The 26163-nt window shown below is 44.3% G+C and overlaps 1 protein-coding gene across 2 annotated transcripts; it reads right to left on the reverse strand.

The window, feature by feature from the left end:
- Positions 1-472: 472 nt before the first annotated feature.
- On the reverse strand, positions 473-24745 carry ZNF18 (zinc finger protein 18). Of its 2 annotated transcripts, none has more exons than XM_072730370.1 (8): positions 24657-24745; positions 23952-24047; positions 14810-15314; positions 13407-13596; positions 12878-12969; positions 7062-7146; positions 6392-6499; positions 473-1773 (listed from the first exon to the last, which is right to left on the reverse strand). In XM_072730370.1, exons 3-8 carry the CDS (start codon positions 15197-15199, stop codon positions 995-997), a joined length of 1644 nt encoding a protein of 547 aa, XP_072586471.1. In that variant the 5' UTR covers positions 15200-15314; positions 23952-24047; positions 24657-24745; the 3' UTR covers positions 473-994. The 2 variants fall into 2 exon arrangements, with proteins under 2 accessions (XP_072586471.1, XP_025861308.2); XM_026005523.2 differs by lacking the exon at positions 24657-24745 and adding an exon at positions 24294-24431.
- Positions 24746-26163: the final 1418 nt, after the last annotated feature.

Genomic DNA, 26163 nt, shown 5'->3' on the forward strand with positions numbered 1-26163 from the left:
AGTAGGTCAATACTACTGACCACTTCCTAATATCTACTGACAAAACGAGATAATGAAGATCATGTTAGGGACGCCTGGGTGGCTCAGTTGGTGAAGCGCCTGCCTTCGGCTCAGGTCCTGACTCAGGGGTCCTGGTCCCTCATCCGGTTCCTTGTTCAGGTGGGAAGGGAGCCTGCTTCTCCCTCTGCCCCTCCCCCCCTGCTCTCTCTCTCACACTCTCTTTCAAATAAATTAATCCCCTCACACACAAAAAAAGAAAGACACCAGGGATGACACACTTACCTGAAAGAATGCCCAGCACTAACCAAGCTCTCACACCTGGACACCAGGTTAGCAATTTCCTGACTCTTCAACTGAGTGATAAACTTGGTGAGTACGTGATGATCAGGAAGGAGCTCAACCACCATTTAGTCTTCTATGGGAAAATGCACTCTGAGTTACAGTTAAAACACAGTGACGCTATAGACACAAATAAGGAGCGACTTTAAGAGGTTTATTTATAAAACGAGGGACATTTGAAGTTAATTTTGCACCCATCTGACAACACGTGCAAGCTCTCTGGCCCTGTCCACTGCCCCTACTGTAACAGGAGACCTGCTCTAGGACCCCCACCCCCAAAGTGCTGACCTGAGGCCCCTCCCAAGAGCAGCAACTGTAGCTGATCCAGTTAAACACTCCCCAGACAGCACTTGTAAAACAGGAACTCCAAGTGATATGTTTTTCTCCCCAAGGGGTTCAAAATAAGAGAGGAGCTGAAAGATGAAGATTGTTCTTTCTCCTAATGCAGAAGAAATTAAACCAACACAAAAGCCAACCCAGAGGCCAACATGTCCTTCCAGTCCAAAGCCGTGTTCAGGTAATTCTCTAATCCATGAAAAAGAGAGAGAGAGAGAGAGAGAGAGAACAGGGCTGGTCTTTAAGAGATGCAATTTCTCCAGATGGCACGAAGTATTTTTAAACGGCCCAGGGCCAGAACTGGGCTATGGGAGCCTGCCTACGGAAAGGGCTTCTTTCCTAAATGTGATCTTTGATGTTTATCAAGGCTCGAGCTCCAGCTGAAACTCTTCCCGCAGCGGGAACATTTATATGGTTTCTCTCCTGTGTGAACTCTCTGATGCCGATTAAAGTTTGATCTCTGAATAAAACTCTTCTCACAGATGGGACATTTATAGGGTTTCTCCCCCGTGTGGATCTTCTCATGATGACGCAATCCTGAGAAGTCACTAAAGCCTTTCCCACAGTAATCACATTTACAAGGCTTCTCTCCTGTGTGGATCCTCTGATGCTTCACAAAGTCTGAACTCCGTAGAAAGGCTTTTTTGCAGGTGGGGCACTGAAAGTACGTCTCTCCAGTGTGAGTTCTTTGGTGAAAAACAAGCTGAGAATTCCTGTAAAACGTTTTTCCACACTCCCTGCAGGTGGGGAGTTTCTGGGCCATGGGGGCTCTTGGCTGCCCTTTCGGAGAGGCCTCTCTCTTCTCCTCCAGCCACAACAGGGACAGTTCTTCTGGATGGGGATTGGCCAAATGCTGTTTCCCAGAATTCCTTCCTTGAGGCGAGAGCTGGCCCACTGGCCCCTCACCTTGAAGATTTTCCAGAGCCTCGGGGAGACTGTCCCCTTCTCCAAAGCATCTCGGTTCATCCTCACTGAGGAGGCCACTCAAGGAAGCCTGCGAAGGTGCCTCTCCTGACACTTGGCAGGAGACGTCGGAAGTTTCCTGGCCCCTACAATTTTCCAAATTCAGGTTCTCTTTGTCATTCTCCTGCCTGTCTCCTGGAAGAAAGAAGATTTGAAATTGTTCAATGTGCACACTCCACCAATTGAGCCAGCCAGGCACCCCCAGCAGTGTGTATTTGAGGCCCAAGAAAAACAAGTGTTATTATATAAGGGTGTTACTTTGAAAAATGATTCATTTTTTTTCTGCTTATACATAAAACATTAAGTTTGATCACTAAAAACAATTTGGAGAGAAAAACAGAAAGAAAACCAAATCAACCTCAATCAAACCACTCAGAGGTGGCAACCATGATTATACTTCTCCTACAGTGTCTGTTCAACCTATACATATGTATGTATGTGAATGTTTTATTTTTTCTTTACATAATTGATACCATACTGTCTACACAGTTCCACACTTGGCTTTGTGGCATTTAAATTGTAAATGGCCAGATTTATGAATTCCACATGGATTCTCCCATTTACAGGTAACATAAAACTTAGGAAATGCATTACAATCTCACTTTACTGTGGCTTTAATGCACAGCGAGGCTGTCGCATTGAAGTGGACCCTTGGCCTGGGCCTGAATGCAGCATCCATCCACCTGTGCCTCACTAACTCAAGTTAACAGTTAAAATGTCGTTCTTCTCATAATGTAAGTTTTTGGTTATTACCACTACATGATACAAATAGTAAAGGCTTTTATTTTGGTGGCTGAATTTGTTTCCAACTTTTATAAATTACTTTCTTCCCACAGATCTAAGGTCTTCAAATTATCTGCTAGAGACCCCAGGAATCTGCTAATGAGGGAGATCTTGACTTGTTAATTCAGAGTCTTACAACACATTCCTCTCAAATGACAAAGGCACTGTTGTCTTTGGAGAAGTCTTTATAAATATCATTTTAAAGCTGAATAATGGTCCCATCATGGAGATGTCACCATAAACATAAAATACTAAGCATACGATTTACTGAAGGAATTCTCCTACTGTGGAAACTGAAGTTGTATGTTGTGTTTTTGTTACTATAGATAATGCTGCGATTTTTCTTCGTACATGTTGGCCCACATTTCTGACCACTCCAGGTTCCTTGAAGTGTTGCTACCCTGTCACCTGGCCTGAATGCTGTTTCTGAGGCTCGTGATGCTGAATGGTGAATCCATCTCCAGAAGGACCATGCCATCCCCTGGAGTGAGCACCTGGGCTGAGCGAAGCAGACTGTTCCATACTTAAGTCCTGAATATTTCTAAAATATTGGCCATTGAGAGCAGTGAAAAGAAATAGTTTTTCACTGTTAGAAAGGGATTAATTCCTTAGTTAATAAGGGATGCATTTTTTTTTTCACATTTATGAGCTATTTTTCCTAAGACTGCTGTCTATTTTTTTATTGGGAAAGTCATTTTTTCTTATTAACCTGTACTAACTCTATATTAAGAAAAATAATCATTTACCCAACATGTTAATAAACAATGTTTTTCACCAGTTTAGGTACCTTAATTTTGCTTGGGGTTATTTATGTATAAATGTAAGTCATGGGGGCAGGTATTTTTAAAAATACTCCAGTCTATTATGATCTTTTCCTTAACAGTTTTCTTCCGTTGTTTTTTTTTTGTGTGTGTATTTTTTATTGGAGTTCGATTTGCTAACATAGAGTATAACACCCAGTGCTCATCCTGCCAAGTTCCCCTCCTCAGTGCCTGTCACCCAGTCACCCCATTCCCCCCCACCGCCCACCTTCCCTTCCACCACCCCTTGTTCGTTTCCCAGAGTTAGGAGTCTCTCATGTTTTGTCTCCCTCTCTGATATTTCCCACTCATTTTCTCTCCTTTCCCCTATAGTCCCTTTCATTATTTTTTATATTCCCCATATGAATGAGACCATATAATATTTGTCCTTCTCCAATTGACTTACTTCACTCAGCATAATACCCTCCAGTTCCATCCACATTGAAGCAAATGGTGGGTATTCGTCGTTTCCATATCTGTGGCTTTTATACTGATAAAATCTTCCCCACCCCAGATGAGGGTCAAATATTCACTCCCTTCCTTATTATGATTTTCATATTTCATATCTTTTTCATCAAATTTAAACTGATTCCTTAAGAGCACTGCTCTGTGAAGAACCCTCCTCCCATGCATGGGCCTGCGCTGCCTCTTCCTCCATCACATGCTAAACCCTCATACAGACCAGCATCTCTTCTGAGACTCCCTTTTGTGTTCCATCCGTCTGTGGGCCTATTTTTATATCAGTATCCCATCATTTTAATGACTTTGACTTTCTTTTTTTTTTTTTTTAAGATTTTATTTATTTATTCATGAGACAAAGAGAGGCAGAGACACAGGCAGAGGGAGAAGCAGGCTCCATGCAGGGAGCCGGATGTGAGACATGATCCCGGGACTCCAGGATCACACCCTAGGCCAAAGGCAGGCACTAAACTGCTGAGCCACCCAGGGATCCCTGACTTTGACTTTCTAAAATGACAGATTCTTTTTTTTTTAACCCAGGCTCCACGCCCAACATGGGGCTCGAACTCAGGACCCAGAGATTGGGTGGCATGTTCCACTGACTGAACCAGCTAGACTCACGTAAGACTCTCAACATTTACAGATCTAATGCTGATGAAACATTCTTCCAAGACTCTTGTATTCTTGCAGTATTCTTCCAGACAAATAATAATGATTCATTTCCCCCAATTTATTTTTTTTATTAATCCCTTAGACTTTTGATCAGCAGTGAGTACGTGGCTTCTTGAGGTTTATTCCCCTGCTGACCTGCTTTAACTATGAGCTAGTCTTCCATATGGCCAAACAAACAGCATACATGTGCTCTCCTGATGCTTTTGCCCCCTTGATATGAGTCCAGGTCTGGCAGGCCAGCTAACTGTTGTGTCTTTTTTTTTTTTTTTTTTTTTAAGATTTTATTTACTTATTCATGAGAGACAGAGAGAGAAGCAGAGACAGAGAAGCAGGCTCCATGCAGGGAGCCCGATGCGGGACTCCATCCTGGGACTCGATCCCAGGACTCCAGGACCACGCTTTGGGCGGAAGGCAGGCGCCAAATGGCCAAGCCACCCAGGCATCACTAACTTGTTGTGTCTTTAAGACAGGACCAGTCCTTTCTGGTCCTGTTACTTGTTCCCCCAGGAGTCTAGGGCGCATCCCTGTACCCCTGGCTCTAGCATCAACTTTCCACAGGGTTCCTCACATACTCCCTTCCAGTCCAGCCTGGACATGCCTACTTCCCTGGCCTCTCTTCCCATATATCCTCTCTTTCAAGAACCAAGAGTAGCATTTCTTTGCTCTATGAAAGCAGGCTAGCTTTATAGACTCTCCGCAGTCTCTTTCAGGGTAAGATCTAATGGGACCATGCTGGCAGGTGGATTGAAGGAGGAGGGGGAAAAAAAAAGAATGAGTAGGGATATGTGAAATATATCACAAATGAAATCCCACTGCAGAGGAGCATATGGGAAATCTCTGTACCTTCCACTCAATTTCCCTATGAACCTGTAACTGCTCTGGAAAAGAAAATCTAGTAAAACAAAAATCCTACTGCAACAACCACTAAAGCAGTGTTTTCAAACTTTTTTTGTCTGCCACCCACTGTAAGAAATATGTTTATACTGAAATACAGAACATACACACATATTTGGAACAAAAATTTCCTGAAATGCTACCTATCCTGACATCTGATAGTGTCTATCTGCATTCTGGCATTTTCTATTCAGTCTTATCATTGCAATTTTTTAAATGCTGGTTGCAACCTAGAAGAGGATTTCACAATACACTGGTCATGAAACGCAGTTTGAAAAATATTGCTCCAAAGGAATCCTTGTGAAATAGTAGTACAATAAACACATCGGTTAGAATTAAAAATCGTCTGTTTCATTTGATGCTTGCTGTCTCTTCCATATCAGCAAAGGAACATAATTAATTTGATCCCACTGGAGAGAAAGAATGACTTGTCATAAAATTGTCATCCCTGGTCCTTCTCTTCTTCTAATTCTAGGATCTTTTGTCTACGGAGAAAGGTGTATTGTGGGAGGGAGTGTGCAGGTATGCACGACAGGTAGGTGTTACGTAACTGCAATGTTTTAAACAGAGTGCCGCAAACAGGGTGATTGCTATGTTACAACAGAACAAAGTCACACATTTCTTCCTCTAGGATCTTAAAATACAGGGTTTATAGGAAGTGTTTGTCACCGCTGCTGTCTAGTGCATGTTAGGTGCTTAGAGATTAATTAAACATGTTTTTCTTTTTTAAACATGTTTGTTTTGTCTTAATCTTCATTTCACTCCTAACGGAATAAAGAAAGAAGAAAAACACAAGAGTCAGGAAGGGCAGTAACTTTTTCACATCACCTTTTTGTTCAACTCATACCTGGATTGGTATCAATCTATCCTAACCTTAACTCGCTCTGAGAAAGCAAGCTGTCATGGCACACAAGACTGCAGGCAGCAGGTCCAATGTGTGGTCTGTGTTCCACGATGACTTAGTATGAATCAATGGCCCCACACCAGACGTGAGGAGACTCAACCTCAGCATTCTCACTGGACCAACCAGATCACGGCCAATCACAGACAAGGGCACAGACCTCAGTTCCTAGTACATCCCCTGCCACCTCCAATTCAATGACAGGAGGTCAGAAACGGCTCAGGCCCAATGAAAGATCGCTCACCTATGAGGGTGGGTCTTGGGATCTTCTCGCTGACATGAAGGTGCAATCCTGCCAGTTCTTCCCCATACTCTGCGGAATTAGTCAGATCAGACTTGGAACTGGAAATGCCTAGCACAGAGAGAGAATAGGAAAAAATGGGGAGAACTGGGGACCAAGCTGTGTCTTTCAAAGGTGCAACTTGACTGTGACAGGGAAATATGAAGGATCTGGAGATTCCCTCAAAACACTTATGTTAAGAGGTGTCTGCCTTCCACACCACCTGGCAGGCTGGTGCAAGGCTCTTGAATGAGTCCCCCCAAAGGTTGGCTGAGACAGCGCAGGTTAGCGGCCCAGAGCATGGACTCAGTCGGCCACATTGAGTTGTCATAACTCAGCACTTACAAGCTACGTAACAGTGAGCACATGGTTTGACCTGACACTCACTTTGATCATCTCCAACACGGGAAAACCATCATATATCTTGTAGATTTAGGGAATTACCATATGGAATGCACCCATAACAGTTTGAGGCACACGGAATCCTTCCAATACAAGGAAGCTCTCACTAAACATGCCCAATGCCCTCCCCTTCATCCAGGGAACTTCAAGTGGAGCAGCTACCTCTAGAGGGACACAGGAAATGTTTAATGTAAATTAAACAGACAGACATCAGACAAATGCACGCCCTCACCTCCTGAGACCATTTTCCCATAGGTCTCCAGCATGAGATCCCAGTACTGCTCCTTCTGAGTGGAATCCAGGTGCCTCCACTGCTCCTAGAAAGCACACAAAACCATCACTCCACTACAGGTTTGTGAGCCAGCCTTCCCCACCTAGAGGGAAGTGGAGCAAAACAGTAATGTGCCCTAGTAGCCTGGTCATCAGAAGATCTAAGGAAGGGTACCTGGGTGGCTCAGCCAGTTAAGCATCTGCATTCGGCTCGGATCATGATCTCAGGGTCCTGGGATTGAGTCCACATGGGCTCCCTGCTCAGCAGGGCGTCTGCTTCTTCCTCTGTCCCTCCCTACTGGTTGTGCTCTCACTTGCTTGCTCTCAAATAAATAAAAATCTTTAAAAAAAGACAACAATCTAAGGAATCTTGGGAGGTAGCTCACCAGAAGAGGCCAAGGGGAAAGCTACAGCCTCCTCGTCACTATTTCTTGCCCTCATTAGAAAACATTTAGGTTTAAGTTCTGGATTATTTTCATTTGCACATATTTAAGAGTGAAGGACACAGAGGCCTTTTCTACACTGTCTTTTTTTTTTTTTTAAACTCAGTGCTTATAATAGAGATCATTGAATGGTAGGAGCCTGATAGTCCCAATATCTCATTAAAATCTGGAAATTCAAGAGAGAAAAAAAATTAAAAGGGAATTTGTTGAAAATGCAAATGCAAATCAGCAAAAAGGTGGGAAGAACCCACAGGGAAGCTAGCTGCATTGTCTGACACAGATCAGTGGGCTCAGAGCAGATGCTGCCCCCATGCACATTTGGAAATCCCCCAACAGTTCTGAGTTTAAGGTCTAACATTAGCCCACTTTTCCTCCCACTGAATAGAAAATCAGTGGGTTCTCTGGAGCAAGGTATGCCTCAATTATCCACAAAACATGCCCTTCTTTTCCTAGGAAACTAGGAACACTGCCTAACTGGAGTCTCCTCCAGTGAATTCAAATCCCGATCTTTCTACTGAGGTGCTGACTAGACTCAGTCTGTGCAGCAGTGTAATTAATAAATAGCCCAGCCCTTGGAGTCAGACACACAGGGTTTCAGGTCCCAGCCCTGCCACTGCTACCTGTGTGATCTTAAGCAAGTTATGTAACCTGAGTCTCCATCCTCACCTGATCATAGTACAAAACTCAAAACCGAACACATAATGCATCACTTGTTTTCATAGCACTCCACTGTACTTTCTCAGTCCCCAGGGCGATGCTCAAGACAGAGTAAGCACCAGATATGTTGTTTGGGGGAAATAAAGCCCTTGGCAAATAACTCCTCAGAAAGTGATATTTATTACTATTATTATCTTACAAGTGGTCTACAGGTCTCCTAGACTCCCCACCAAGGGGTTTGCAGAGGGAATTAAGGGGTTCTGTGCACTTTTAGGAACCTCAAAGTCAACAGCCATCCATTATTATTATTATGAATAGACAGCTATGAGGAACAAAACTAAGAAGAGAATAAGATCCTCTTCTGACACATGGTACACTCAGGGAAACCATTCTCCATCCTAAATCAAGCCTGCCCCACTGCACATCAAAGGGAAGCAGAAAGACCTGAGAAAGAATAAAGATACCAAAAAGTCTGCAATGAGCAAATACTAAGCAAAAATTTTTAAAAGCTAGATGGCTTGGATTTTTTTTTTTTTTTTTAGGATAAAAATGTGAAAAGCAGGGATGCCTGGGTGTCTCAATCAGTTAAGCGTCCAACTGTTGATTTCAGCTCAGGCCATGATCTCAAGGTGTGAGATCAGGTCCCACATAGGGTTCTGTGCTCTGCAGGAAGTCTGGTTGAGATTCTTTGTCCCTCTTCTCCCCACCCCGCTCATGCTCTAGCTCTTTCTCTCTCGCTGTAAAGTAAGTAAAATCTTTAAAAAAAAAAAAAAAAAGTGAAAAGTGACTTAAATAGATTTCACCATATACTTAAGTATTAACTATAACTACACTTTTAATTTGAATTTTAATTTAGAACTTTTGATTGTTGGGATCCCTGGGTGGCGCAGCGGTTTGGCGCCTGCCTTTGGCCAGGGGCGCGATCCTGGAGACCCGGGATCGAATCCCACATCGGGCTCCCGGCGCATGGAGCCTGCTTCTCCCTCTGCCTGTGTCTCTGCCTCTCTCTTTCTCTCTGTATGACTATCATAAATAAATAAAATTTAAAAAAAAAAAATTAAAAAAAAAAAAAGAACTTTTGATTGTTAAAGAAATTCCTTGAGTTGTGAGCTTATTTTGTTAATCTGTGAGTGAAGTGATTTTAACAACCTTCTGAAAATAACCAGTTTGAGCAAACACTGCTGAATACGGGATCCCTCAGTCTTTTTGATCAGACAACATGGACCACACCGCAGAGAGTAACAGGCATGCCCAGCACAGTGACTGCTCGGCTGCCTGGCCTGCTGGACACACGGCCAATTCTGTAGGCACCAGAATAGGAGCTCCCAAGGACGGTACAAGTCAACCAAGAGTGCAGCTACCAAAATCCCCAAGGGCCACTATCAGCTCATTCAAAACTCTGAAAAAATGCTTCTGGAGGGCTCTAAACAGCATACTTCCACATGAAGCCACCTCACTCAAGGAACTGCCTGCCAAGAAGCTAGGGGTTCATGAATAAACATCTACACATGACACAACTGCATCCATCTTGCCTTTTTCTCATTTTTATATTAAGAAAGGGGGAAAAAAATCTCAGTTCCTATTCTGGAAGGACAGAAGTATAGAATTTAATGAAAAAGCAATCTGGATTTTGTGTGAAGACAGCACCACCTTGTGGGTCTGTGAAACACTGCACAACTGACTTGCCCAAGTTTGCACTGTTCCTCTCCAGGTTGAAAACACAGGAATGTGAGTAAATAGGTCCCCGAATCTTGGTGAGGCTCTAACTCAGTCATGGGTTCTAACAATGAAGAAGCACTGTGTAGGGATGCTACTTCATTATTCTGGCATTATTCACGACGCTCCTAACCTATAAAAGAGATCAGAGGACATGATTACATCTATTTCAATATCACCTTCAATTAACAAAGCATCCATTAAATATCATGGTCCTTCTGATGCAAACTGCTTTTGTTACAGTTCAGAGCAGGGATACTGGGATTGGATAGGAATGACCTTTGTTTGGATTGAGTGGCTATTAATCAGTTGTCTGTGCAATATAGGGAAACACACGCACAGTACCCAGAGCAAGTCATAGTAAATGTTATGTATAGTCAATGCTTAATTCTCCTAGTTAAAACACAGTTCATAAACTGTATATGCCTTTCATATGGATACTCTGTTCGTAAATTGTATATGCCTTTCATATGGATACCCTGTACTTTCTACAGAAGCAACAATAAGCCTCCATGTCTGCTTGAAATATTTCACAGAATACCCAAATCCTTTGACTACAAAACTCCCTACCTAACAGTTTGGTTTCCAGGTATCTGGAAAGTAGGAAGACAGGTACCTTTGAGTCATTAAAAAGATCTGTGCCTCTCCTGGACACGCCTGTCCCTCTCCTCAGGGCAAACTGTAAAGTCAGTATCCTGGTTCCTACCCTTCTCTGCCTGGGAAGCTGAGGCTCAGACCTGGCTTGAGCATCACATCAAACACCACCTATTTACTGGCTTCCCTCCCTTTACCTTCACTCTAAAGTACCTCAGGAGGCAAGTCCCAAGAAGGCTTCCCCAAAGGTTTGAAACATGCTGTGCTCAAGGTATACAGGTTCATTCCAGAAAAACTTTATTTTTAATCAAACGCAACTTTTCAAAACTGTTAACTACATGTTCAAAATAAACCTGTTCCAAACTTGTTTACAGAAAAGATGGGAATAACAGAGACCAGATTTACCTCGCCTCAAGCAACTGAAAAATAGGACAAAATACATGACACAATGGTTTGCAGTCATCACCTGAGAGGCAGAACAGAACAGAGATCCCTCAAAGTGAGGAAACAAATGAGGTGAGCCCTGCCACTGCCCACAAACCTGCTGCCTGGAGAGAGCACCCCAAGAAGCACAAGCAGGGGAGCCAGGTGGAGTCAGGCAGCCCCTTCCCCCTTAAGCTGGCAGAAGGAGCTCAGAGTTTGGGGAGGTGAAGGCAGTTATAGTTAACAGGGCAGAAGACCAGAGTCTTCTGAACAGAGAGAGAGCTCCAGAGATGTGCAGAGGGTCCCCCACAAGTCTGAGAAATATCCCACAAAAGAAGCAGAGGAAATAGAGCTTGCATAGTGCTAAAAACAGTTATTTTCCACCAGCCAGAGTAGAAACCCTTGTACATCAAGCAGCAACAGGTAGAAGACACACAAGGGTATTGCCTCAGTAGTGGGAGAAATTCACCCAGACTAAAGGCTTCTCTGGTGCCATAACACAAACTATGTCCAAGTAACTCAACCATATGCCAGAGCGAAGCCCAACAACATTTATAGGAATGTCAAAATACCCAGCACCCAACAAGGTAAAATTCACAAAGTCCAAGATCCAATCAAAGGTTGCTGGACATACATAAAAAGTAGCAGGAAAACATCTCAAAATGAGATCAGTCAAACCATCAAAACTGATTCAGAAATGATACAGGTGATAGATGAGTAGACAAGGACATTAATACAGATGGTACAGCCATACCCTACATGTTCAAGATAGTGTAGGAAAGACTGAGACAACCTCAAGAGAGCTAACATATATCTGCACGTTATCATTATATACAGCCCGTGGAGATGTTATTCTCAAAGTCCACAAAGAAGAGGAGAAGGAAGGGAGACAGAAAACTGTTGGAGAAATACTGGCCAAAATTTCCCAAATCTGTTGGAAACCATATACCCACAGATCCAAGAATCCCAAAGAATCCCAAGCAAGAAACATGAAGAAAATGACTCCAAGGTCCATCATAGTCCAACAGTTAAAAACCACTGAAAAAATGTGAAAAGCAAGAAAAATACAATACATGCAGAAGAACAAAGGTAAGAGCAGAGATGGCATGATTCTGTGTTACATAAGATTCTGGAAAATGCAAACTAACAAATGTAAAAGAAAGCAACTTGTGATGGCCTCAGGATCTCAAGATCGGGGAAGGAGTGAGGGACCACAAAAGGGCAAAAGGAAACCATTGGGCATAACAAGTATCTTTATCATCCTGACTGTGGCTGTGGTTTCACACGTGTGTGTCTGTGTCAGAGAGTTACCAAATTGTACACTCGAAATATGTGTAGTTTACTGTTTGTCTACTAGGCTTCCATAATGGTGGAATTAGGTGGCTGGGGGAGGCCACCTGCCCCACATTAGACAGAACCATTCAAAAGCTCAGATGGACTCCTATGGGCGAGGCCTAGACCAGGAAATGAAACAGAGCCTTTTCTCAGCATAACCCGAAGAACAGGAAAAGGAGAAACAAGAGGGCACTTCTTCCAGGACCCAGATCCATCATCGAGATGATTACTCAACATTCTGCCCCAGGGGAAATTGCGAGACTCAGGGTTCATTCTGTGGGTACTGTTCTTGTCCCTGCAAGGCTGTTCCTCTCTACTCTGCTTTTTTTTTTTTTTTTAAGATTTTATTTATTTATTCATGACAGACATACAGAGAGAGAGGCAGAGACACAGGCATAGGGAGAAGCAGGCTCCCTGCAGGGAGCCTGACATGGGACTCGATCCCCAGTCTCCAGGATCAGGCCCTAGGCTGAAGGCAGCTCTAAACCGCTGAGCCACCTGGGCTGCCCTCTATTCTGCTTCTAAGGACGCACCCCTTCCACCCTCCCAACTACCAACACCCTCCAGCCCAGGTCTGGGGTGAGAGAGGCAGGGTGGGAAGTCAGCTCACCGGAGATGCTGCTTGGAGAAAGGAGGCTCCGAAGTCCTGGTCTCTGATGAGCCTTTCCTCGGGTGGGGCAGGAGGCGGGGCAGCAGCCATCACTGAAGTGAAGAACAGAGTTTGAAGACTTTAGAAGTCATTGTAAACCACCCCCAGAGGGTACAGATGAAAATCGTCACAAATGAGAACTGACCTGATGCCTGTCCCACCATCCATGATGTCAAGACTCGTATTTACCTACCTCTCTAACAAATTCCAACTCCCCCCAACCTTCCAAATAGTCTTGTCTGTATTTTCCTCCTCCCTTCTTTCCCCTGCCTCAGAACCAAAATTCAATTGGTCTGGCCCAGTCATAAAGGAGATTCACAGACTGAATCTCCACATCAGAGGGATTCAGTAGGTCCACCCTGTTTCCAAACTTTCCAGAGATACTGTCATCTGAGCAGTGTGTCATTTTCAACTCACTCTTAGGCCTACAAACCACAGTCCCCAAAATTCCCCGAGAGAGTACGGCACATGACAAGTAACTGGCCCTCACCTAATTCTTGTTCCACGTCACACTCCTCTTTCACAGTATGGCCTGGTGGCTCCAGAGGCCTGCAGGTCGAGTCATGAAGTCCCAGCTCTGGAGGCATCACTTCAAGATGGCGCTCCATTCCCCCCACATGGCAGCTTGCAGATTCCATCTTCTCTGATAAGATTTCCTGTCCTAGAACCTGGATGCTGATCTAGAGACCACATATGACGAATTACAGAAAGATTCAGACTGAGGAGCTCTATAAGAAACAAAGCTAATGCTCCATAACATATAAGAAGGCAGTCCTTAGGGACATGGAGCAGGGAAATAGAAAACCAGCAGGAACCTGTGAGGAAAACATCCTAAGAGATGTAGAACGGCTGAGGCCTGAATCAGGCCTGGGAGGCCCCGAACATGCCATTAATCATGTGTTTCTACAGGATAATCTCTGTCAATTAAAATTCAAACTTCTTAAACATGTTAGTATAAAGATGGAATGGATAAGAGACTTTATCTTCTATCTGCAATGATGAGAAAGCATTAAGTCAGAGAGTCTTAGAACTCAGTGAGCTATGTGGATATACTGATGTGGTATAATAAGAAACAGGTATTTGGTCTTTGTCCCAGGTTCCTGGAATTGCCTCAGGGACAGGAGTGTCAGGACAACTTCCATTATTCATAGTGAGCCCCCTTCAACTACACCTGAGTTTAGGCTAGGAGGGTGACACTCAGTGGGCCCCAGACAGTTCAGGAGAGAGGCTGGTCATCAGAGGAACCATTCAGGTCATCAGAGGACTGAACATGCAGCCCCAACCCTCAACCTCTGAGGAAGAGAGAAGAGCTGGAGATTTTCAATCACCGATGGCCAATGGTTGATCTACCATGCCTAAGTAATGAAACCTCCATAAAATCCCTTCAAGTATGGGGTTCAGAGAGCTTCTGAGTAGGTGACCACACACAAGTGCTGGGAGGATGGTGTGCCCCGACATGCCATGAAAGTCCTATGCCATCCCTATGTCCTCCTTTTGACTGTTCCTGAAACATGCCCTTCATCATAAACCAGTAAGTATAAGTGGTTTTTGCTTCAAGTTCTATGAGCCATTCTAGTAAATTAACAAACCTGAGGAGGGGGTGGTGGGAACCTCCAAATGTACAGCCAGTCAGTTTTAAGCACACCTGGCCTGTGTGACTGAAATGGGAGTAGTCTTGTGTGGCTGACCCTTATCCTACTGGGTCTGCCGACCCCAGAATATCAGTGTCAGATTTGAAATGAACTTTAAGACACCTAACTGGTATCGGTAAATTGGAGAATCGACTGTTAGTGTGGAAAATCACACGCACTAAGAAGTCAGAAAAAAGACAGCCCACCTGGTAAGACCCCAGAGGAGCCCTGCGCACCACTGGCAGTTATACCCTCCACTTACCCATTGCCACAGTCTCCGGGGGTCTCCCCTCAAGCTCTCCACAAGGGTCACCGCCTCCTCTCCGCTGCCTGGACACTGTTTCCGCACCCACATCTGGATCTCCCCGGGCAAGATGGTCAGGAACTGCTCCAACATGAGGATCTCTAGGATCTGCTCCTTTGTGTGAACCTCTGGCTGCAGCCACTGAAAACAGAGTTTCCGAAGTTGTCGCAGGGTCTCGTGGGGCCCAGACATCACCTGGTAACGAAACTGCCTGAAGAGCTGGCGTGCAGTCTCGGGGTTAGAGAGCTCCCCTCGAGGAGTGGCATCTGGTCCAGAGAATGGAGAGTCCTCTGCCTTTGCCAGTGGCGGCAGCAGGAGCAAGTCCTGCCCCAGCTCGACAGGCATCATCCGGCTTGGCAAGTCCTTCTTGGTGAAGTGTTTCCGGGATGGAGTTGTCTCTGGGGAGGACCAAGTCTTCACTGAGGTTCTCACAGGTACATTAGAGAAGGAATGAAAGCCAGTGCTGGAGAGAGAGGGAAACGTTATCAGTAAGAATAAATGCACATGACCCACCTGAGAAAGATCATAAACTTGAAGCCACCATGCAAATAGCTCATACTATATCTAAACCGGCATCCTCACGCTAACCGCTTTACAACACACTCTCTCTCTCTCTCTCTCTCTCTCTCTCTCTCGTTCTTCAAACACGCAACCAAGTAGAAAAATAAAATGCATCAGTGGAAGCATTTTCACTAACTGGCTTACAAGCAAATGGCTCTTCTGCACAACACTTCCTTACCTGCATATGGAAGTCTATAGACTAGAAAGTAAAGCTGAACAAAGATATCATAGAAAAGCTAACGTTGAAATAATCTGATGCTTCCATAATAAATAGGAGGTTAAAGAGAATAAATTAATTTTTCCCCAAAGGTGCAATGAAATTTCTAGGTAACCTCTTTTGAGTGCCACATGGAAAACTGGACTATTTGGAGAGCACCTGGGTGGCTCAGCTGGTTAAGTGTCTGCCTTCAGCTCAGGTCATGATCTCAGGGTCCTGGGATTGAGTCCTGTATCTGGCTCCCTGCTCAGTGGCGAGCCTGCTTCTCCCTCTCTCTCTGTTGCTCCCCCTGCTTGCGCACTCTCCCTGTTTCAAATAAATAAAATCTTATTTAAAAGATTTAAAAAAGAAAACTGGACTATTTGGGAATTTAGGAAAAACTTGTCACAACTGAAAGTTTCAACCCTCGGCTTAAAGAAGACTTAGAACAAAGAGTGACTACCTCAGAAACATTCCTATGGCCTTGAACTAAGTGAGCACTATTTTATGGTGACTGGTATAAAAATTTAGAAGACAGTAACTAAGTGAAAAGAAATATTAAATGACAAAGTTAGTATTTAGAAATGTTTATTGTGCTATCATACATGTACTATTTCTAATTAACTTTTTTTTTAAGATTTTATTTATTCATGAGAGACACAGAGAGAGAGAGAGTGGTTGAGCATCTGCCTTTGGCTCAGGGCGTGACCTTGGGGTCCTGGGATCAAGTCCCATATCAGGCTCTCCACAGGGAGCCTGCTTCTCCCTCTGCCTGTGTCTCTGCCTCTCTCTATCTCTCATTAAAAAAAAAAAAAATCTTAAAAAAAAAAAATGTTTCAAGCAAAATGGAAAGTCTGTGTGGGGTTTCCCTGTAAGCCCAGGGCTGGACCGCACAAGGGCAGGGTGAAACTATGCAAAAGCACACTTGCTACAGGGTTAAGAGCAAAAGAAATACAAAATGCTAATCAGAGATGAGAAACATTGGACTTTTTGACCATTGAGAAAGGAGACCTCACTAATACACAAAGCATCCTGAGATACCAGAAAGGCCACATGTCAGGAGTAAAGACCACACCCTAGAGTAAGACCTACTCTAAACCTGCCCTAAGAGAGCCTAAAGCCAAGCCTCAACAAGATGGACAGAGGAAACCCAGCCTATTGGTCTAGTATGATCAAGTTAGAAGGCCTCAGGATACACTTCAGGCTTTCTAGAGATCTGTCCTAACAAGGTATAAAACCAAGCTAATTCCAGTCAAAGATGATGTGTCAGTAACTCAATTACCTGCTAGAACAAAACTCAATACTCTTCAGAGAAAGAGAACAGAATCTTAGCATCTACGATGTGCCATCCACAATGTCCTATTGGATATTGAAAGATGTTTTTACTGGATGTGGAAATCTGGATTAATGATTCCACAACATGATATTAAACAACGAATAGGTCAATCAAGAAATCAAAGAGGAGGGACGCTTGGGTGGCTCAGCGGTTGAGCATCTGCCTTCAGCTCAGGGCATGATCCCCGTCCCAGGATCGATTCCCACATCAGGCTCCCTGCATATGAAACCTGTTTCTCCCTCTGCCTGTGTCTCTGCCTCTCTCTGTGGGTCTCTCATAAATAAATAAATAAATAAATAAATAAATAAATAAATAGATAGATAGATAAATAAATAAATAAATAAATAAATAAATATCTTTAAAAAATATAAATCAGAGAGGAAATAAATACATGGAGACAAATGAAAATAATACAATGGATCCAAATCTTTGGGATGTAGAAAAGCAGTTCTTAAGAAGGAAGTTAGAGCAATACAGTCCTACTTAAAAAACAAAAATCTCAACTAAACAACCTAACCTTACCTAAAGGAGCTAGAAAAAGAACAAAACCCAAAACCAGTAGAAGAAAGGAAATAGTAAAGATTAGAGCAGAAATAAATGAAATGGAGGGACAACTGGGTGGCTCAGCAGTTGAGCATCTGCCTTTCACTCAGGGCATGACCCAGGGGTCCTGGAATCAAGTCCCACATCAGGCTCTCTGCAGGGAGCCTGCTTCTCCCTCTGCCTGTGTCTCTGCCTCTCTGTCTCTCTCATAAGTAAATAAATAAACGGAATCTTAAAAAAAAAAAAAAAAGAAAGAAAGAAAGAAATGAAATGGAAACTAAAAAAAAACCGATAGTACAGATCAATGAAACTAGGAGTTGGTCCTTTGAAAAAAAATCAACAAAATTGATAAACCTTAGGGTGCCTGGGTGGCTCAATCAGCTACATGCCCAACTCTTGGTTTCAACTCAGGTCAAGGTCTAAAGGGCCCTGAGCTCCAGCCCTGCATTGGGCTCCATACTCAGGGGGAGTCTGCTGGAGATTCTCTCCCTCTGTCCTTCCCCCACTTGTACCCATGTGCTTTCTAAAATAAATAAATCTTTTTTAAAAATTGATAAACCTTTAACCAGATTCATTAAAAAGAGACAGAGAGGCAACTCAAACAAATAAAATCAGAAATGAAAGAAGAAAAGTAACAACTCAAATCACAGAAACACAAAAGATTACAAAAGAATATTATGAACAATTATATACCAACAAACTAGACAACCTAGGGGGAAAAAATGGATAAATTCCTAGAAACATACAACCTTTCAAAGCTGATTCAAAAATAGAAAATTTGAATGAACCAATTACTAGTAATGAAATTAGTCATCAAAACACTCCCAACAAACAAAAGTCCAGTATCAAATGGCTTCACAGGCAAATTTTAGCAAACATTTAAAAAAGAGTTGATAACTATTCTTTTCAAACTATTCCGAAACATGGAAGAGGGAGGAAAACTTTCAAGATTCTACAATAGCAGCACTATCCTAATACTAAAATCACAGAGACACAAAAAAAGAAAACTACAGGCCATTATCTCTGATAAACATTGATGCAAAAATCCTCAACAAGATATTCGCAAACCAAATTCAACAATATATTAAAAAAATAATTCACCTCAACTCATAAAACAATGTAACACATCACATTTAACAAGGAAAAAACCCCATATAATCATCTCAATAGATGCAGAAAAAGCATCCAACAGAATGCATCCATTCATGATAAAAATTCTCAACAAAGCAGACTTAGAGGGAACACACATTTTTTTTTTTTTAAAAAGGCCATATATGAAAACCCTGAATCTAACATCATACTCAGTGGAGAAAAACTGAAAGCTTTTCCTTTAAGATCAGGAATAAGACAAGGATGTCCATTCATCACTTTTATTCAATATAGTACTAGAAGCCTTAGCTGTACTCACCAGACAAGAAAAAGAAATAAACAGCATTCAGACTGGTAAGGAAGAAGTAAAACTGTCACTATTCGCAGATGACATAACAGTATACACAGAAAACCCTAAAGTCTCCATCAAAAAAATGATTAGGACTGTTAAATGAGGGATCCCTGGGTGGCGCAGCGGTTTGGCGCCTGCCTTTGGCCCAGGGCGCGATCCTGGAGACCCGGGATCGAATCCCACGTCGGGCTCCCGGTGCATGGAGCCTGCTTCTCCCTCCGCCTGTGTCTCTGACTCTCTCTCTCTCTCTCTCTGTGACTATCATAAATAAATAAAAATTTAAAAAAAAAAAAGGACTGTTAAATGAGTTCAATAAGATTGCAGGATACAAAATTAACATATAGAAAACTGTTGTGTTTCTATACACTAATAATGAAATAACAGAAAGAGAAATTAAGAAAATAATCCCATTTACAATTGCGTGTAAAAGAATAAAATACCTAGGAATAAATTTAACCAAGGGGGTGAAAGACCTATACTCTGAAAACTAGAAGACATTTTTGTTTTGTTTTGTTTTTTAATTTTTTTTAAAATTTATTTATGATAGTCACACACACAGAGAGAGAGAGAGAGAGAGGCAGAGACACAGGCAGAAGGAGAAGCAGGCTCCATGCACCGGGAGCCCGACATGGGATTCGATCCTGGGTCTCCAGGATCGCGCCCTGGGCCAAAGGCAGGCACTAAACCGCTGCGCCACCCAGGGATCCCTAGAAGACATTTTTGAAAGAAACTGAAGACAACACAAATGGAAAGCCATATCATGCTCATGGACTGAAAGAATATGTTTGAAAAGCCCATACTAGGGGATCCCCGGGTGGCGCAGCGGTTTGGCGCCTGCCTTTGGCCCAGGGCGTGATCCTGGAGACCCGGGATCGAATCCCACATCAGGCTCCCGGCGCATGGAGCCTGCTTCTCCCTCCGCCTGTGTCTCTGCCTCTCTCTTTCTCTCTGTATGACTATCATAAATAAATTAAAAAAAAAAAAATTAAAAAAAAAATTTAAAAAAAAAAAAAAAAAAAGAAAAGCCCATACTACCCAAAGCAAACTACAGATTCAACGTAATCCCTATGGAAATAATAACAGTAACTTCCACCCAACTAAAATAATTATTTTTTATTTTTTTTTAATTTTTTTTCAACTAAAATAATTCTAAAATGTGCACGGACCCACAAAAGACAACAAATGACCAAAGCCAATCTTTGAGAAAGAACACAACTAGAGATATCTCTGTCTCAGGATTTTAAGATCTACTACAAAGTTATAGCAATTAAAACAGTATGGTACTAGGATGCCTGGTGGCTCAGCGATTTAGCCTCTGCCTTCAGCTCAGGGTGTGATCTCAGGGCCCGGGATCAAGTCCCACGTCTGGCTCCTTGCAGGGGAGCCTGCTTCTCTCTCTGCCTGTGTCTCTGCCTCTTTCTCTGTGTCTCTCATGAATGAATAAATAAAATCTTAAAAAAAAAAAAAGAAAAAAAAACACCTGTATGGTACTGACATGAAAACAGACATACGGATCAATGGAACACAACAGAGAGCCTAAAAATAAACCCACATCTATGTGGTTAATTCATCTACATAAAAGAGGCAAGAATATACCATGGGGAAAAGACGGTCTTTTCAGTAAATGGTGCTAAGAAAACTGGACAGCTACATACAAAAGAATGAAACTGGACCACTTTCTCATACCATGCTCAACATTTAGCTGAAAATAGATTAAAGACCTAAATGTGAGACCCAAAACCATAAAACTCCTAAAGGAAAACACAGACAGCAAACTCTTGGACACCCTTAGCAACATATTTATAGATATATCTTCTCAGGCAAAGGAAATAAAAGCAAAAATAAGCCACTGGGACTACACCAAAAAAGACAATGTGAAAGACTAATAATCATATCAGTAATCACATTAAATGTAAATGGATTATTAAACACTGAATTCTAAAATAAAGATTGCCAGATTTAAAATGGCCCAACCTTACGGTGTCTACAAGAGATATTTAATACATAAAGATGCAGATAGTTTAGAAACAAAACAATGGGGAAAAGACATCCTATGCAAACAGCAAGCATACAAAACCTGGTATGGTTTTATTAGTATCTAGGCAAGAAACTTCAAGAAAAAAAGAAAAAGGAACATTTCATTATGATAAATGGGTCCAATCATTTAGAACACAAAACCCTAAAAGTATATACAGCTAGTATCAGGTCTAAAGGGACAAATCCTCATAGTTGATACAATGAGAAGACCAAAACAAACAAACAAAATCAGTAAGGCTACAGAAAATCTGAACACTATAAACCAACTCAATCTAACAGACATTCAGACAACAACCACAGAATACACATTCATTTCAAGGTCATATGAAACATTCACCAGAGAAGATCATATGCATAAATAAATTTCAAAAGACTAGAATCCCAAATAATGTATGCTCTGACCACAGTGCAATGAAATTAGAAACCAGTAAGACATCTAGATGCCAATACATGTATTAAATAACTAATACAACCTACGGCCAAAGAAAAAATCATAGTGGACATTAAAATGTTTTATTTGCCTTTTTTTAAAAGATTTTATTTATTTATTTGACAGAGAGCACAAGCAAGAGAGTGGCAGGGGGAGACGGAGGAGTAGAGGGAGAAGCAGACTCCCCACTGAGCAGGGAGCCAGATGTGAGGCTAGATCCCAGAATCCCGGGATCCCGACCTGAGCAGAAGGCAGACACTTAACCAACTGAGCCACCCAGGCACCACAAAATTAAAATGTTTTCATATTAATAGTGAAAACACATTATCAAAATTTATAGGTGATCACTAAAGCTCTAGAGAAAAAAATGTAGTTTTGAATAAATATGTTAAAAAATTGAACAAGGGGCACCTGGGGGACTCAGTCAAGTGTCCTACTTTTTTTTTTAAGATTTTTATTTATTAAAAAAAAGATTTTTATGTATTTATTTGAGAGAGAGGGAGAGAAAATGAACGGGAGGAGGGATAGAGGGAGAGGGAGAAGCAGACTCCCCACTAGCAGTGAGCCCCACGTGGGGCTCAATCCCAGGACCCTCAGATCATGACCTGAGCCCAAGGTACACATTTAACTGACTGAACCACTGGGTGCCCCAAGTGTCCTACTCTTGATCTCAGGATTGTGAGTTCAAACCCCGAGTTGCTGGGCACAGAGTCTACTTTAAAAAAATTTTAAAATAAGGTGCCTGGGTGGTGAAGTCGGTTAGGCAGCCAACTCTTGGTTTCAGCTTAGGTGGTGATTTCGGAGTCCTAGGACCAGGTCCTGCTTTTGGCTTTATGCGCTTAGCACAAGGTCTGCTTGGGGTTCTCTCCCCCTCTCCCTCTCCCTTTCTCCCTCATGCTCTAAGATAAGTAAATAAAAATTTAATAAATTTAAAATAAATAAAAATCTTTCATTATCTAAATCAATTTTCCTGAGTTTCGAATAACAAGTAGAAAGATTTCAGATAGCAGGAGACAGATGGGTAGACTTACTCAAATGTTTTTGCTTCCTGAACTAAGACAGCAGTTCAGGTAACATTTAGGGAAAATTAAAAATCATATAAAATACTTAAATCTGCTTTCAGTAATTCCACCCAAACAAAATGCTAAGAAAAACGTCTCAAGGGGATCCCTGGGTGGCTCAGCAGTTTGGCGCCTGCCTTTGGCCCAGGGCATGATCCTGGAGTCCCAGGGTCGAGTCCCATGTTGGGCTCTTTGCATGGAGCCTGCTTCTATCTCTGCCTATGTCTCTGCCTCTCTCTCTCTCTCTCTCTGTGTGCCTCTCATGAATAAATAAAATCTTTTTAAAATAATAAATAAATAAATAAATAAAGACCCAATGTATTAACCAGAGTTCTTCAGAAAAACAGAACAAAATATATGAATATTCTGAATATTCTCATGAATTAATGAGTAAAATCTTCAAAATAAAATGTCTCAATTATTCCCAAATTACTTTACAGAGGGTATAGTTTAGAGTCCATGATTTCATGAGTATCTACTCCTACTATGAAAAAAACATTTCAAGTGATCCCCAACGTGTAGTTGTGATTAAAACTGTGATAGGGACACCCGGGTGGCTCAGTGGTTGAGCATCTGCCTTTGGCTCAGGGCATGATCCCGGGGTCCCAGGATTGAGTCCCACGTCGGGCTCCCTGCATGGAGCCTGCTTCTCCCTCTGCCTGTGTCTCTGCCTCTCTCTCTGTGTCTCTCATGGATAAATAAATAAAATCTTTAAAAAAAAAAAAACTTAAAAAATAAAACTATAACAAATAGGGGCACCTGGGTGACTTAGTCGGTGAGGCATCTGCCTTTGGCCCACGTTGTGATCCCAGGGTCGTGGGATGGAGCCCTGAGTTGGGCTCCCTAGGCAGGATCCCTGCTCAGCAGGGAGCCTGCTTCTTCCTCTTCCCCCTGCTCATGCTTTCTCCCTCTCGCTATCTTTCTCTCTCTCAAATAAATAAATAAAATCTTTAATTAAAAATCTTAAAAAAATAAAACTATAACAAACGAGAGTGAACGTCACATGCACCCGTAGGTAAGCATACTTACTATACATATGCATACGAGTAGCTCTTTGTTGTGTACATACTACTGACAAACACTCTTTCCTTAAGCAAACTTTAGCCAGGCTCCCACAGAGGCCTGGCCTTTTGGCCCTTCTAGTCCCGTTTTAGCAAGAATCTTGGCTGACTGAGTCCAGTTTAGGGAAAGTCCGTCACCTCTGATTAGCTGGCCAAATGCTACAGCAACCATGGTATCTGACCAGCCCGGATATCTGATCAAATGCTTTCTCACCCAGGCCTGCCTTCAGAGGAAAAAAAAAAAAAAAAAAAAAAAACCCAGTCCAGTGGGTTCAGGGTTCTTCCCTCTACCCGTGATGTCAATTTCCATCCACTGCCCCCTCCCGCCGCTAGAATTCTCCACTCCTTGTTGCAGACCGCAGCCCCCAAATCGCTCCCTGCTCCTGCAAAACCGCGTCGCAGCAGCCCCGCCCCCGAAGACACTCCTGCCTTACCGTCTCCAAGGAGCGTCCGAGTAGTTATTTCTCCAGCACTACGTATCAGCTCCATATTAGGCCCTGCTCATGCCATTTCTAGTCCTCACGATGCCCCTGCAAGGCAAGCATCATCGTGGACCCATTAGGAGGCTCCCTGGCTCACAAGGGGCGGCCGCGCGAGAACCCAGGTGGCTCCAAGCGAGGCCTGCGCTCCGGGAAGGCGAGCTGCCAACTTTGGGGGGCTGGGGGGGCGGGCCCGTGGGCCGTCGCACACGCCGAGGTGGGGCGCTCCGCTCCCGGCCCTGTGCGCCCCGGAGGCCGGGGCAGCGCTCCCCACCCGGGCATCCTCCACCCGCGCACCCCGGGGAGAGACGCTCCGCGCATCGGCCCACGGAGGGCCTCCTCTGTCCCAGCGTTTCGCGGAAGGCGGAGGACGCGGCCGGCTTCGGGGCGGGTCCAGGGGCGTGCGTGCCCGGGGAGTCCGGCGGGGTCCACAGGCTCCGGGCCGCGGAGCCGGGTCGAGGGGCTGGAGGCGCCCCGCTGCCCCTCCTCCGCACCCGCCGCGTCCCCGCGTCCCCGGAGACCGTGGGTGGCGCGTCCTCCAGCCCCGCCGCCGCTCCCCGGGGGCCGGCCGAGCCCCGAGCAAACGCGGGCCCCGCCAAGCTCGACCCCGGGCGGCCGCAGCCAGACCCGCCCAGCCCGGGTGAGCCCGGGCGCGCTCACCTCGGCCCGCGGCGCCGGCTCCGGAGGCACTTCCGGGAGGGGGGGAGCTGCGCGCGCCGGCGGCGTCGGCGGCGTCGGCGGCGGGCGGCGGGGCGGGGCCGGCGCTGGGGCGCGGGCTCCGATTGGCCGCCCGCGTCGCTCCGCCCCGCCCCTCTCGCGTCGCCCCGCCCCTCTCGCGGGCTCCTGGTCCCCGCAGCCGGCCCTCGGGTCGTTGCTTCCAGCCTGGTGCGCTGGCTCCTCCGCCTGCCCCCGAGCGGTGGGCTAGCGAGGCCCTCCTCTGGGCCAGGCACTGGGCCGCGCGCTGCGACGATCCACCAGGATAATTCCCTGGTCCGTCGCAGGCGCTGTGCGGGCCCCACGCCTTTGTGACCTTGCAGGTGCGGCAGGTGCTTAGGCAGGGGGTCTCGCTGGCTGCCCTTCCTCCCCCCCTACCCTCCCTCCCCTACCTTTGGGCTCCCTGCTGCATTTCATTTCCTCCATCTCTCTCTCTTTTTTTTAAGATTTTATTTATTTATTCGTGAGAAACACAGGCAGAGGGAGAAGCAGGCTCCCTGCGAGACTGATCCCAGGACCCCGGGGTCACGACCTGAGCCACCCAGGCTTCCCCAGTCTCCCGCTGTCCTGCAGCTCTAACTCACACCAACTCTGCGTTTCCCGGGCGCTTTCTTCCCACTTCCCTATGTTGGAATTCAGCGAGGTACTAGCTAACCCGTCTTCCCAACTTTGCCTTCGTCTGTCTCCCTCCTCCTGCCTTCACCAGGCTCTACTTGGACAAGAATGTCATCATGCTTCCTCCCCTCCTGAAGTCATCAGAAGTCTGGAAGTGCTATGATTTTGCCTCATCTCTCAGACACCACCCCCACCCCACCCCCATTCTCCACCTCTGTCTCTTTTTCACATCCATCCTGCACGTGGACACAGCTGTCATTTTGATACTCAGCAGCACTGATACAAGTATCAAATCCAAATCTGGGAGATGGGACTCCTACTGTGTATCATATGTGTGCTCAGTCTTGGGTGATTGGCAAACTGGGGAAGCGCTCAGAAACAAGAGCTGCCCTGGCTCACATCATGTAGAGGAAGTGGAGACACCTCCTCTGAAGAAATAAGGCTTTGGAAGAAGGAGGAGGTGTGAATCATGAGATCTTTACAGATCTGAAATACTAACCAGTGGAAAAGGGATTTAACGTGTTCTTCTTGGTCCCAGGGCCTGAACAAGACCCAGCATGTGAAAACTATTTCAGCTTAACCCAAGTGGAAATTTATCTAAAGTTGACTTGTCAACAATGCTACTTTATGAGTTCCTGAACAGCAGGGTGGCGATTTATCAGGAATATTTTATTTTTTATTTATTTTTTTATGTAATCATGAAAGACACAGAGAGGCAGAGACATAGGCAGAGGGAGAAGCAGGCTCCCTGCAGGGAGCCCAATGTAGGACTCGATCTCAGAATCCCAGGATCACACCCTGAGCCAAAGGCAGATGCTCAACCACGGGGCCACCAGGT

The sequence above is a fragment of the Vulpes vulpes genome, chromosome 12 (genome assembly GCF_048418805.1).
Source record: "Vulpes vulpes isolate BD-2025 chromosome 12, VulVul3, whole genome shotgun sequence".
In the NCBI taxonomy this organism is placed as follows: Eukaryota; Metazoa; Chordata; class Mammalia; order Carnivora; family Canidae; genus Vulpes; species Vulpes vulpes.